Below are 13,727 nucleotides of genomic sequence, written 5' to 3'. Positions count from 1 at the left end.
CATATTTATAAACTTGTGTCAGTGTTACTGACAACCCACAACACGGTTATTCAGTAAATAATAAACCGCATGTTTATAAACATTGCGGAAGTAGTCTAAGTAGTTCTACTAGAAAAGAGGGACGAAAGATACCAAAGGGACAGTCAAACTCATAAATCTAAAACAAACTGACAACGCCATGGCTAAAAATGAAAAGGACAAACAAACAAGAGCACACACGACATTGGCCAGACATAAGCATACAATTAACTTCCGGTGCTGTGAATTTTGAGAAACCGTAAAATCAAATCTACATGTCTACAAAAATGTTTTAATATAAGCTTTTTATTAGACCTCGGAAACCACATTATATACATTTCTATAACTGTTGTTTTGCCATTGGTATCAAAGAAAGTATTTACTAATTATTTAAGCCAGCTGATTTGAATACACTAAGTTACGTGAAGTGACCTTATTTATCTCTCTCCTCCTAAAAATATACCTTAGTTAATAGAAGTTTCATAGCTTGCTACAAACATAACACAAAGTTCTTTAACATGACATAATCTACCTATTCATTCAATAGATATTATACATGTAACAGAAAATTAAAACACATGTAAAACTGAATGTGTTTGAACACTGAGAAAATAAACCTTATATAATTGGAAAGCGTTTAAGTCATAAATATACAGAAAAAGAGTTGGCAATCATACCACATTTTATTTCTTTTTAATTATATACTAAAATATAATCGTTTATATATCGACATTAACATAAAATATATATTTATTTGTATTTCGATCCCCATACAAGGAAACATTAAGGAAGTGCTTAAATGTCGGCTTTACCTATATCATTCTAATGTAAAAATCAACTGGTTCGTCACAAAATACGATTAGAATACAATCAATATGGTATAAATACTTGGATGACGTTAGAGATCGTAAACTGTTAACTTCTAGACGCCTTTTCTGCGTGTCGTGAACGCTACATTGTAGATACAATATCTGGATTTTGTTAACGGATTGTGGTAGTTCAATCGCCGTCAAACTACGGATGTTTCAAATTTGTTTTCGCTAAAAAAAGGTGAAAAAAATAACTATGTATTTACATTATTTATGCAGTCTCTGTTGTACATGGCTATATAATCTACGTTATTTTTATACTCATTGAAGAACAAAATGTTGCTTCCGCAAATTTCCAAACCTATTATGTTTGGGCTGTTATCTAGACCAATTGTATGTACAGAATGCGTTTTCAGCTTTGAATTACCATCACTGGTGACTCAATAGATAAAATCTGTCATTGAGTTGTCACTGGTTCAGACGTACTTTTTTCACTAGTCATTTTTGGGTTCTTTATAGCTTGCTGTACTGTGTGAGCAGGCTCCGTGTTGAAGACCGTACTTGTTTCTGTTTTACAAATTGTGATGAAGAGTTGTCTCATTGGCACTAATACTACATCGACTTATATCTATTATATATGTGAACTAGCAAACTCCAAATCAATGGGCTTTTTACAATCCCCAGTTACTTGTATAGTTAATTTCAAATTACCATCTGAAACCATTTATCAGTGTTTTTCTTTTTTTCTTACAGTGACTTTTGACCTATTGACCTCAAAATCAATCGACTTTTTCCGTAGTGTTAGTTTTCTTTGTATAAGTTACATTTCAATCAAGTAAGAATTCCTGAATTCACCAGCTGAAACCATGCCACACACGGACAGACAGACTGACAGACAAAAACAATTACGACATGCCCTGGTTGTTTCTCAGGCACTATAATAACAGGAGAAACAAAACAAAATAGAAAACAGGTCTAGTAAACAATACGACACAAAATAAATCACTGATTCTTTCAGGGAAAAAACAATCAAACAAACACAACATCAATAAAGACCGCGATTACCCACATGCATACACTTTATAAATAACAGAGCAACTCATTTTTCAATCAGGATTTTAATGTACATGCAATGACTGGTTAAAATGCAAACTGAACAACTATGAATTATTTCATGACTGGGCCTGATTTACAGGAAATTTGGCAGGATCACCCAAAGTAGCATCCCAAATATTGTTTGTATCACTTTTCTGCTTTGAGTAAGTCGGGAATTTGTTCATTTGGTTCACAGGTACACCAAACATGGCGGCACCAAGGTCAGAACTTAGCTCTGATAATATTTTAGGGTCTTTGTAATGAGTAACGGCTTGTGCCATGGCAACTGCTCGGTCTGGAGGATTAGAACTTTTGAATATACCAGATCCCACAAATACGCCATCTACTCCTAATTGCATCAGTAAAGACACATCAGCGGGAGTTGCTGTAAATAATAAAAAAACAAAACATGACAATCATCTTTCCGCAAAACATGATATTTTAAATCTGACAAAAACAATATAAATTGTGATCTTAAATTGCAACTGTTATACACCTACCATACGGTTGTAATTGTAGGAGTTTCGCGCTCAATGTTGGAAATTACCAGTAAATTAAAGAAGTTTCGATAAATCCCCCTTTAAACCTCTCCCGTTTAAACCCCTCCCGTTTAGTGCGGTCTGTATCGCTCGTTCTTTAGTTTCTATACAGTGTTTTGCGAATAATTCGACATTTCGTCGTCTCTTGTGTTTTTGCCATGGCACTGCCAGTTTCTTTGGACTTTTTAAGTTTTAATGTGCCCTTATCATGCTTTTAATTCAATCTACTGATAATAACACCTCCAGTAATACATACCTAATCTACTGATAATAACACCTCCAGTAATACATACATAATCTACTGATAATAACACCTCCAGTAATAAATACCTAATCTACTGATAATAACACCTCCAGTAATACATACCTAATCTACTGATAATAACACCTCCAGTTATACATACCTAATCCACCAGCAGCAAAGTTTACAACTGGCAATCGACCAAGTTCAGAAGTCTTTTGTAGTAAATCAATTGGGACGCGGAGTTCTTTTGCATAAAGGTACAGTTCTGTAGAGTCCATTGCCTGGGCAATTTTAATTTGTTTTCTGATTGTCCTTGCATGTCTTACTGCTTCTGAAACGTCCCCTGTACCTGCTTCACCTTTCGTTCTGATCATTGCTGCACCTTCAGATATTCTTCTTAAAGCTTCACCTAGATCTCTTGCTCCACAAACGAATGGCACTTTAAAATCGTGTTTGTTCACGTGATTCTCCTCATCTGCTGGTGTCAAAACTGTAAAATATTATGACAGCGTTATGAAGCGCTCCAAATATTTGTATTTATAGTTAACAATTAATCCAAACCGAGATTGTTTTTGTATAATATGCATTAGGTAGCAATACACAGTTAGGAAAAAAACTTAAAATTGACACTCAAAATTTTTAAACACCCTCTTTCCCCTCCTGTCTAACAAAGAAGGCTTTATATGTGTGTTATGCATGTATCTACTTATAGAAAGAGAATCTTCCATAGATTTGATTTCTAATGGTCATAAGGGTGAAATATAATCCCTCTTGGGTGTAACCATGGCAACAATCTGCATTTCTTAGATACAAAATATAGCAAAAAAGGGGTGAACATGTCACAAAAGTCTCCAAAATTTGGTCTAAAGGAAACTTTCAATCAATTACAGTGATACCTTTCCTGAATCCATAGGTTTATATCTATCAATTGGTCCCAAAAAAATCATATGCTTATCTGCTCGTTTTTCCATAAAATTGAATTGAAAAGATCGAGCGCAAAATCTTTGTTGATAAACACTACAATAATGTATGGACCTATGAACGGTACGGATAGGAAAATACGGACTGTCAATCATATAAATGGCCTATAAAACATGTTTAAAACAATCTTAATGTTCATATAAACCCACTAAGAAGGCTATATTATTCTTCAATTATCTAAAAATCAATTTTATTGTACAAAAACTTTCATATTCAAAAAATTCACAGGGGCCATAATGCGAAACTAAACTTCTAACTGTGTATTGCTACCTTAGATATTTCAAGGGGTTGGCGGTTTCATTAGCATTTACACGTCTAATAATCCATTTGCATTCATATTATATATGTAAGCTTTAAATAATTCCATTTCCATGACAAAATATGTACGGATATTTAACGAACTGTTTCAGTAAAAATTAATTTTGGTAATTTTTGGGTTTTTTTGGGTTTGGTTTTTTTTTTGGCTGACCGATGCAAGTGATTTTTTAAAAATCATAGCTAGGAGTCATTTAATAATTTTGCCATCACAAACAGGTACCTTCTGACTCGTCAATCATATCAACTCCTAAAGCCTCTAAGATCTGTCCTTCAGCGAAATGTCCTATTCTACACTTGGCCATTACTGGTATCGTTACCGCTGCCATTATTCCTTTGATTTTCTGAAAAAAAAAATATATAACTAACACTTAAGATTGGATTAAACGCAACAGTTATGGCAATATTGACAAAACCATCTGCAAAATTAGTTAGCAAGCTTCAAAGTTGTTACCATTAACCCCTATCACACACACATTATGTTGCTTCAAAGACATTTATATAGTGGCTATCGACAAGAGTAAAAAAGAAACTGTTGAGTTAAAGTTAATGGGCTAGCAAACCAGTTAATAAAAAAAATTTGATATGTGCAAGTAAAATTCTGTCTTATAATCACTTTAGCATTTTATTAATAGAAAGAGGGCTATGATGTGTACAATAGTCAAACACTCATTACAACCTCAAATGATTAAAGCTAGTCCCTATATAATTCTTTTAAGAAAATATAATGTATCTCATGCTAAAAGAAACTAACATCATTTGCTGTTTTGTAAAATATATCTAAGTGCTGTCACAATTTCAAGAACTATGTATTAGGTTTTGAGATAATTCAACTCATAAGTGTTTGTATCGTAATATTATGATTGTGACATTGCAGACAGTGTACGATTTACAAATCAGAGTTTTTATATATTATATAACCTTTGGATCCGTCATTCTTGCAACTCCGCCTTCTCGTCGTATATCTGCAGGAACTCTCTCTAATGCCATTACAGCGCATGCTCCGGCTTCTTCTGCAATCCGTGCCTCCTCTGGTGTTGTGACATCCATGATTATCCCACCCTTTGTCATTTGAGCCAGGCCTGCTTTGACTTTAAAGGTTCCTAAAATACAAATATTATAAATGTCATAGACAATGATTTTGTATTTGGAAGATTTCTTTGTTAATATTAGCCAAGTGTGTTTGAGTACAAACGTCAGAAGTATAATTGTTTGTTATAACATGATCGATGACACCAATTCACAGCAGTAAAAGTATGCGGGAGATATCAAGGGGACTTTCAAAACTCATAACCGAAGAATAACTGACAATGCCATTGCAAAAACAAAAAAGTTAAACAATGCCACAAAACACTGCATACAAGAAAAAAAAATAGAACAACACGCTTCCACCACAATACCAGGGGCGAACTCTCCAGGTCTTCAGAAATGAAAGATAGCGACCAAATTATAATTATAATACATCCATTGCGCTGTTCCTTGACACATCGTACATATAACGACTTGTGATAAGTAAACTGAGATATGTATTAAATCATTAGAAAGATCCACTCAAAATGTTTAAATCTTAAACCGGTTTGGAACAAACCCTCTATATGGTGTTAAAATCTTCATTGTACTTACCTGTATGGCCGTTAGATGTACTTCCATCCTTCAGCGTTAAATTCATAACGTCTAAAATATCTGTTCGGAAAGAAAAAGAAAACAGTGTAAAAGAACATAAGGTTAAGTCTAGAAAACGGAACGCACATTTTGTTCCAAGCATGAGTAGTTCAATTAACCTTTATTTCAATCGTGTTGGGTTTCATTTTTTCAGAAATTCAAAAAAAAAAAATTTGAACAAACAAAAACAAAATATATCAAGACACACGTGAACATATAATTCAAATGGGGTCTAAAGATAGGCGTGATATAATGAATTTCTGTGCTTTTGTTTTTCTCAAGAAGATTATAGGATTAATACTTGTAAAGATTGATCCATTTAATACTGGAAAACATGAATTTAGTTACGATAAAAAAAAAAATACATGTCTTAGATAGTATAAGTCTCAGAATACAGAACAAATTATTTCCTTTATCATTATTTATGCATAAAAAACAGAATTGATGTTTGTAACATTCACGACGTGAGGTGATAATTAATAACACAACCATAAACAGTTAAAGGACTTGTTTTCGTTACATTTATCGTAAAGACATACATGTTTAAAGCTCGTATAACTGTTAAAACATGCAATAAAGAGTTGTCACTATTAAAATTACATAATACATGTTATTGTCATCAAAAGATGCATTTTTAAGATAAATTCGTCTACACACTTGTCAACATGTAGTTTATTTAAGAAATTAAGATGTGTTATTCATTTGTTATATAACAATTAAAGCCTTGATATCTTTTTCAAAATATCTTTCCCAAATTGTATTTATATGCAACGAAAACTAAGCAAAATATTTCTTATATTATGAATCCTAAGCTATCAAAATAACGTTTAATGATGAATGAGTTTTTTTTTTATTTTGCCCTGTACTTTATATTCGATTATTATAGTAAATTTGCTTAACATCCAGTGGCAAATATTTCATGCATATTTAGGACGAGAGAGGGAGAGAAAAATTACATCTCTGCAAATTATTTAGTTTGATGAAAAAAGGGTTTGTTTGAAATGTTTTTGTTGGAAAAAATGGTGACGAGCAATCTTTAACTTGAGAGCACAAAACTGAAAATAACGCTAAAAAAGTTTTTACATTTGGTTCATTCGAAGGTTTTTTTTCTACATTTACCTTCATTAGGAACACCCCAAAAATAAGCATTTGAAAAACAAGAATGTATTAACAGCTATTAGACCAAAAGGAACATATATTATTTTTTTTATAAAAATCCATAGCAACTTAAGCCTATTTACAGAAAGGAAGTGGAATCTCAATTTCTTAATAATATCTTAATTCATCACCGGAGAACGGAGAAGGTTTAAAAAAGTGTATAATATATATCATTTCAAATTAGAATTCTAAACAGCAAATGTAGAATTCCAAATCAGACCGGACATGACTACGTGTTAGTAGTCAAACAGCTTGAACAAAACCCCTAGATGTACATGTAGCATGGGTATTAGTCTCTAGTGTGAGCAATCATGCCCGAACTTGGAAGTAAAATCCGTTGACTAGAATCTGGGAACAGTATATCTATGTCAATGTATATGTTCCTGCTAGAATACATATGATTTTTTTTACATAAATAAATATTAACTTCAGCAGCGGCTATTTACAATTTACATAATAATGTAGCGTTGCAAATATATATAGCAGCCAGAAGAATTCAAGAAAATTGATGTTCCTGTGGACCATAGTCTAGTGGAAGAACCCCCCCCCCCCTTTTTTGTCTCTTTTTTTTTTTGGCGGAATAAGAGATCTAGGCCATATTTATTTGTGAATAATGTTTGAAATCAATTAACATTATAAGATAATTAAATTCCAAATAAAGAACCCACTATATGAAAATTAATAGATAATTCATACTTTTAGAAGAAAAACGCCATCCCATGTCCCCGTTAAAACATAAAAAAAAATCAAAACTAAAGAGAGAGAGGGAGGGCGTTATCAAAACTATTTTCATACTGAGAGAATTGTAAAAAAATAAAACCGTATTATTTAACTTACCACGTTTCTGCGACATAGTTTTTGTTATTCTGTCCACACAACTCCTATTTCAGATTAATTATATATATATGAACTAAACTCATCCGGTTTAATACAAGTTTGGTCCGACACTAACATCTGATTGTGGGTTCAATGGAGGGTTAATAAATACAACAATTATTTAACAGATTAATCGGCCATACAGTACACTGACTTGTTAGGAGATAAGTAATTTGTTTACGGATATGCCCTTAATAAGCCTCTAATATTATCTTGTTTATGTTTAAAGAGTTTTAAGCCATTGACTTATGCAACGTGTTGTTTATAACTTATACAACTAATTTATATAACTCTAATTTATGTAAACGAAAAAGGTAAGAAATTGCGTTGTACATTTTTAATTTATATTTCAATTCTGCATGATAAAAAAAGGAAGTGTGCCTTTTCAAGTAAATGATATATTGACGAATGAATGTAAACAATATAAATAATTCATTTATTTATTAACATATGACATAGGCAAAGCTCTTTTTAACCGTGCTATTTCACTGTTTGGACTTGAAGATATCTAAAGTCCGGTACGGTGACGGAACATCAAAAGACAAGCAAAAAGTAGGTTTATGTTTATATATTTGTTATTTTTATGATATCGAAGAATACAAATACATAAAAAATAGTTTCTAAACATTGTTATCCGGGGTAGTTTATACAGAGTTTATATCATATCGAATTATGAATAAAGTAAAGGTTTTTAATGTTTTAGCGAGGGGAGACTGGTTCCTTGAGCTCTCTTAACATGGAACCTTTTAAAATTTTATCTCAATAATAAAGATATGATTTTGGTAAACAGAATTAATTAGGATTTAGAATATTTTGTCCTGTTTATGTACTATTACAAGAATAATGTAATGTTGGTCATATTTTAAGTGTGTGCATCAACACGAAAACTGAATTAGACGCATATCAATAAACCTCGTTCAATTGGTCGTCGAATACAGTTGATGAAAAAGGGTCCAAACTATGAAAAATACTACTTTTTTCTTTTCAAGTACCTTGTTCATTAAATTTTGGCTAAGCTTTTAGATTTTTAAACTGAAGAAAAAAACACTTAATTTAAACACATTATCTCTTTATATCTATGATTTTCTCATGGTCCGATTATTTTGAAGTACATCAGGCGGAACTAAAACTGTTTGACTGAAAGGAGATGTTGACATTCGATAATGATACAGGAACCTAACGACACATATAACCAAAGAAAATCATCTAGAGGTCAACGTACAGCTTTCAACAATGGACAGGAGACGTATAGATGATTGGGTTTAAGGTCCATCGAGCAACAATGTGAACGGTTTTGTCGAGTGGGCACAGCGAACGAACTAAAATGATTCACTGTGTCGAGCATCTGATATTTTGAGATATTTATACGAAGAAAGTCCGATAATATGTTCATGTTTTACTGTTTCTGTTCGACTCCTACATATATACATGTAGTTTTACACTGAACTTGTTGATGTTTAGGATGTTTGGTCAAATGTTCCGGGACTTTACGATACACAGTTAAATATTTTCCTCGTAAACCAAATTTTTCTTTTCATATAAACTACAATATCTCATAAAAGGTCATGTTCCAAATTTTAAGAAGATTCTAGATTTTTTTTCTTTCGATTTGGCACCCAATTAATACCAATGCAAGTATAAGGTAGGCGTCCTAATTAGTCTTTTCCCGCCATGGTTTAAAAATTACATATCTCGAAAAAAAAGAGCTCCATAACCTGTCGATATTTTCATAGCTTATCTTGTTCCTTAACTAATGCTCTTCTGTATAGTATAAGTTTTAAATTCTAGAATTTCACCTAAATACATCAAAACTTGATAACGCCTACTCAAACACACGTCCACTTGCATGTTTGTCCATCTGATGAGTATAGTCTTTTTCAACTGATTTGTATAGTTCGTTCTTATGTTGTACTGTTATACCACTGTCCCAGGTTAGGGCAGTGTTGGGATCCGCCTTACATGTTTAACATCGCCACATTATAAATGTATGTGCCTGTCCCAAGTCAGGAGCCTGTAATTCAATGGTTGTCGTTTGTTTATGGTTTACATATTTGTTTTTCGTTCATTTTTTAAAATAAATAAGGCCGTTAGTTTTCTCGTTTGAATTGTTTTACATTGTCATTTCGGGGCACTTTATGGCTCAATATGCGGTATGGGATTTGCTTATTGTTGAAGGCCGTACGGTGACCTATAGTTGATAATTTCTGTGTCATTTTGGTCTCTTGTGGAGAGTTGTCTCATTGGCAATCATACCACATCTTCTTTTTAATATCGTGACGTCGCTGATAATGTCGTATCGTATCTCAAAGCCATGATACCATAAAAACGGAGCGATTGAGCAGAGTGATATATAGGTGAAGTGAAGGACGATGATTTACACAATATGTGAAGTTGTTCGGGTTGAGTAGGGTCACTTTAGCTCTATAACTAGCAGTATAACTAACTTGTTCAATAACTATAGCATCAATGCATTTTTAAGAATTTTAACTATTTCTGAATGTTTTTAAATGTTCACCTGAGAATTTGCTAGAAAATAATATCCCGTCACGATAAGTTTTATTTTGTTGCAAGAACATTTATGTAAAGCAAAATTATATCCGGGTGAAATTTGATCCGGAGGAAAAAATGTCACAGTAGTTGTTGTTATTTTTTTATCCGGAGGAAACTATTTCCCTGGGATATTTTATCCTTTGCCGTGAAATTCTATCTGGGTAGTTAACTTATTGAATAGTTATTAGAAAAAAATTATCCTTTAAAAATACAATAAAATATTAATAGTGTATTTGAAATAAAGCGAAATTGTTAAAAAAAAATATATATTATAATGGGAAATAATTTCACAAATTATCCTTGAAAAAATTTCCTGAAATAATCAAGTCAATATCATCCTTTTAAAAAGAAAATTATCATGAAACATAGGGAAGAAAATCAGAAGTAATTTCAAAGATCGTAATTGTGAAAATAATATCATGATTAAATAAGGTTAGTGAAATTCATGTAAAAGTGAGTTGTTTTCAGATCTCAGTACAAATATAAATTTAAAAGTAAGGTTGAAATATAGTTGCATATTGCTACTGTTAACAGTAATAGAAGAATTTGATTATGATGATATATTTAGCTATATAAATATTATAGTTTTGTCTGGGGACAGAGATGTAGTTGTTGATTATATGTAAATCAGATAAATCATAGCATAACAATATATTGGAACAATAGCATGTTTAACAACTGGATAGTTTTTACCTGTGAAATGTTATCTGTCTTCTTAAATCAAGTTGTAAGTCATCTTTTTATATAAATGAATATACAAAAAATAAGATTCAAATAAAAATTTCGCTATAAAAAGATTCAGAAATATATTATATTTATGTCTTTAAAATATAAATTGCTCATAATTACCTCCCTTTGATAAATTATGCAAATTTAGTCTACCTTTGTGAAACCTTTTATAATTATAGTCAGGTATATATTGATTTTGAGTAACTTACATAGTAGTTAATGGGACTCTATTTCACACAGTACTGTGAAATATAGTACGGCAAATATATACCGGTACATACTATCCGCATAACACAGATAGATTTTCACTCCTCTGGAAAACATCAACCTGTGAAATACCATGCCTGGAAAAAAATTACCGGGACACATTATCCTCAGGATAAAATATCACAGAGGAAGAAATAAACCGTTACATTTATACAGCATTTTACCCATCGTTCTTCAATTTCACCTCTCCTTGAATTTCATACATAACTCGACTGCAATGGCGATAACTTGCTCAAATATATTAGTACACTCGAGACTTGACAGTTTATTGAGGCACAATTTTATACTTTTTTGCAAATTTTGTCAGAAGCTTTTGGTCAATAAATAGCATTATATGAGCCAGATATTGGTGTATAGCTAGAACAGCAGTTTTGTGCATTTCCTAAGGTATAAGGGGACTTACATGTATTAAGAGGTTGACATATGAAGCATGCGTCTGTCTATTTTTGTTTAAGACCGTGAGTTGTTTTTATTGCATTGTTTTGCTTTTTCATTGACAAATATTACTCTTCAAACATTATTTTAATTTACTTAATATATTTGTAAAATCTTAACAGGAATCATAATTATAGATCTAAACATCTCCAGTAAATAAGCTCTGTTCACTTCCAGATCACAAATTACTACTTTATATACATTACAGAATGCCATCTGCACTGCCAGTGGACTCCTCCAAAAAAGATAAATTAGTAATTGGTATCTTAGAAGTACAAGGAGCATTCAATGAACATCACGTGGCACTGCGTAAAGCACAAAAATGCTTAAATATTCCTGACTTAGAAATTATTGGTGTAAGACATCCGGACCACATATCTGACAACATGGACGGCCTTATAATTCCTGGTGGTGAAAGTACAACCATTAGCTTATTTCTGAAACGTAATAAAATGGATGAACCTTTGCGGAAGTGGATAAATTCAAAAGGTCATGTGACCTGGGGTACATGTGCTGGAATGATACTGTTATCCAAGCAGACAGAAAACCAAAAGATAGGCGGACAACCCTCGGTATAACGATAAGTAAAACTTCTTTATATTACAGTATAAAATCTCACCAACCTGAAGACTAAATTTGCGACAGTCAAACTACCAATGAACGTTTCAAAGCTTCAAACACAAAACAGTTATTTCCTGAAATTCTATATTGTAAGGGAGCAACCATTTAACACCAAGGAGGGGGTGCTTTATGGTTGAGTCGGACAGTTTTAAACACTATAAGGTATGGAGGGAATCATCATCTAGAAAAAATATGTTTGGTCATCTGCTTGAAATTTGTTTTAGAAAAAAAAAATATTATTTAATCTTATAAAGTATAAGTTTTAAAAAAATATTGGATTAGTTACAGCACAGACAAAAAAGTCTTAAAACTAGTAATATACTAGCGACAACACAGTGTGTAATCCAATGTCTATAACACTGTCAAATATACACTAAATATCATTTTTGTTATTTATTTCAACAGCTGGCTGAAATGGACATAGACGTTTCCAGAAACTTCTTCGGTCGTCAGATCAACAGCTTTGAAGCACCAGTAAAATTAAAGCAAACACTTTTTGTTCCCGCGGATTTTAAGAATTGCGATACAGATGATATTTATCATGGTGTTTTTATCCGGGCACCTGCAGTTGTGGAAATATGTAGTCCGGAAGTAATAGCTTTAGCGACACTCGACAGATCCGGTGGTGGACAGACTGAAGTTATTGTTGCAGTGCAACAGGGTAATATGTTAGCTACCGCATTTCACCCGGAACTGACAGATGATGTCAGATGGCATACACACTTCATAGAGATGACATGTATGGCAAAGAGAAATAGTAATGTGTGATAAATCATTTTTAACATTTGTATTTTATAATCATTCATTTTAATTAAATTTTCAAATTAATATTTATATTGAGATGATTGGGCATTCGAAGGAAATGCGGATCTTATATATATCTTTGGTGAGCTTATTTATGTAAATGTACGAGTGTACTATTGTCGGTTTCAATGATGTTTTACTATTATGAATTCCTAATATAAAAAAGAAGATGTGGTATGATTGCCAATGAGACAACTATCCACAAAAGACCAAAATGACACAGACATTAACAACTATAGGTCACCTTACGGCTTTCAACAATGAGCAAAGCCCATACTGCATAGTCAGCTATAATATGCCCCGATAAGACAATGTAAAACAATTTAAACGAGAAAACTAACGGCCTTATTTATGTAAAAAAAATGAGGCCAGTTATAAATTTAGATCTCTTTTCTTTGAATTAATTGGTTAAAGTTTATATGTTCCGGCGAATATACTCATATAGTCATGACCATACACGTATGGTCAAAATACTTATATGGTCCGAAACATATACAACTTTTAATTTTATAATTCTTAACTGTTAAATAATCAAATGTTTCTTGTTAAAATTCTAGGAACGCGGCGCTCTGAATCTTTTATTTATCTTAAACTGATACAAATAAAAACAATTTGGTAGACAAA

General features: G+C 32.2%; 2 protein-coding genes across 3 annotated transcripts; one reads left to right on the top strand and one right to left on the bottom strand.

Moving 5' to 3' along the window:
• Positions 1 to 1,929: 1,929 nt before the first annotated feature.
• LOC139529793 (pyridoxal 5'-phosphate synthase subunit SNZERR-like) lies at positions 1,930 to 7,812 on the bottom strand. Its single transcript, XM_071325692.1, has 6 exons — positions 7,659 to 7,812; positions 5,625 to 5,684; positions 4,923 to 5,104; positions 4,225 to 4,345; positions 2,866 to 3,195; positions 1,930 to 2,307 (listed from the first exon to the last, which is right to left on the bottom strand). Exons 1-6 carry the CDS (start codon positions 7,672 to 7,674, stop codon positions 2,000 to 2,002), a joined length of 1,017 nt encoding a protein of 338 aa, XP_071181793.1. The 5' UTR covers positions 7,675 to 7,812; the 3' UTR covers positions 1,930 to 1,999.
• An 84-nt stretch (positions 7,813 to 7,896) lies between these two features.
• LOC139529794 (pyridoxal 5'-phosphate synthase subunit PdxT-like) lies at positions 7,897 to 13,127 on the top strand. 2 transcript variants are annotated; one of them, XM_071325693.1, is made up of 3 exons: positions 7,897 to 8,011; positions 11,887 to 12,250; positions 12,705 to 13,127. In XM_071325693.1, exons 2-3 carry the CDS (start codon positions 11,888 to 11,890, stop codon positions 13,065 to 13,067), a joined length of 726 nt encoding a protein of 241 aa, XP_071181794.1. In that variant the 5' UTR covers positions 7,897 to 8,011; position 11,887; the 3' UTR covers positions 13,068 to 13,127. The 2 variants fall into 2 exon arrangements, with proteins under 2 accessions (XP_071181794.1, XP_071181795.1); XM_071325694.1 differs by having other exon boundaries at positions 7,999 to 8,249.
• Positions 13,128 to 13,727: the final 600 nt, after the last annotated feature.

The sequence above is a fragment of the Mytilus edulis genome, chromosome 7 (assembly GCF_963676685.1).
Source record: "Mytilus edulis chromosome 7, xbMytEdul2.2, whole genome shotgun sequence".
Taxonomy (NCBI): Eukaryota; Metazoa; Mollusca; class Bivalvia; order Mytilida; family Mytilidae; genus Mytilus; species Mytilus edulis.
Note: the sequence above shows the minus strand (reverse complement) of the source record. Positions and strands in the feature narration are given on the sequence as shown.

Coding starts and splice junctions, on each gene's coding strand:
- LOC139529793 (XM_071325692.1), bottom strand. Junction 4,346..4,922: donor CAAGAATGACGGATCCAAAG/GTTATATAATAT, acceptor TTTTTTTTTCAG/AAAATCAAAGGAATAATGGC. Junction 3,196..4,224: donor TATGATTGACGAGTCAGAAG/GTACCTGTTTGT, acceptor AATATTTTACAG/TTTTGACACCAGCAGATGAG.
- LOC139529794 (XM_071325693.1), top strand. CDS start 11,888: ATGCCATCTGCACTGCCAGTGGACTCCTCCAAAAAAGATAAATTAGTA. Junction 12,251..12,704: donor AGATAGGCGGACAACCCTCG/GTATAACGATAA, acceptor TTATTTCAACAG/CTGGCTGAAATGGACATAGA.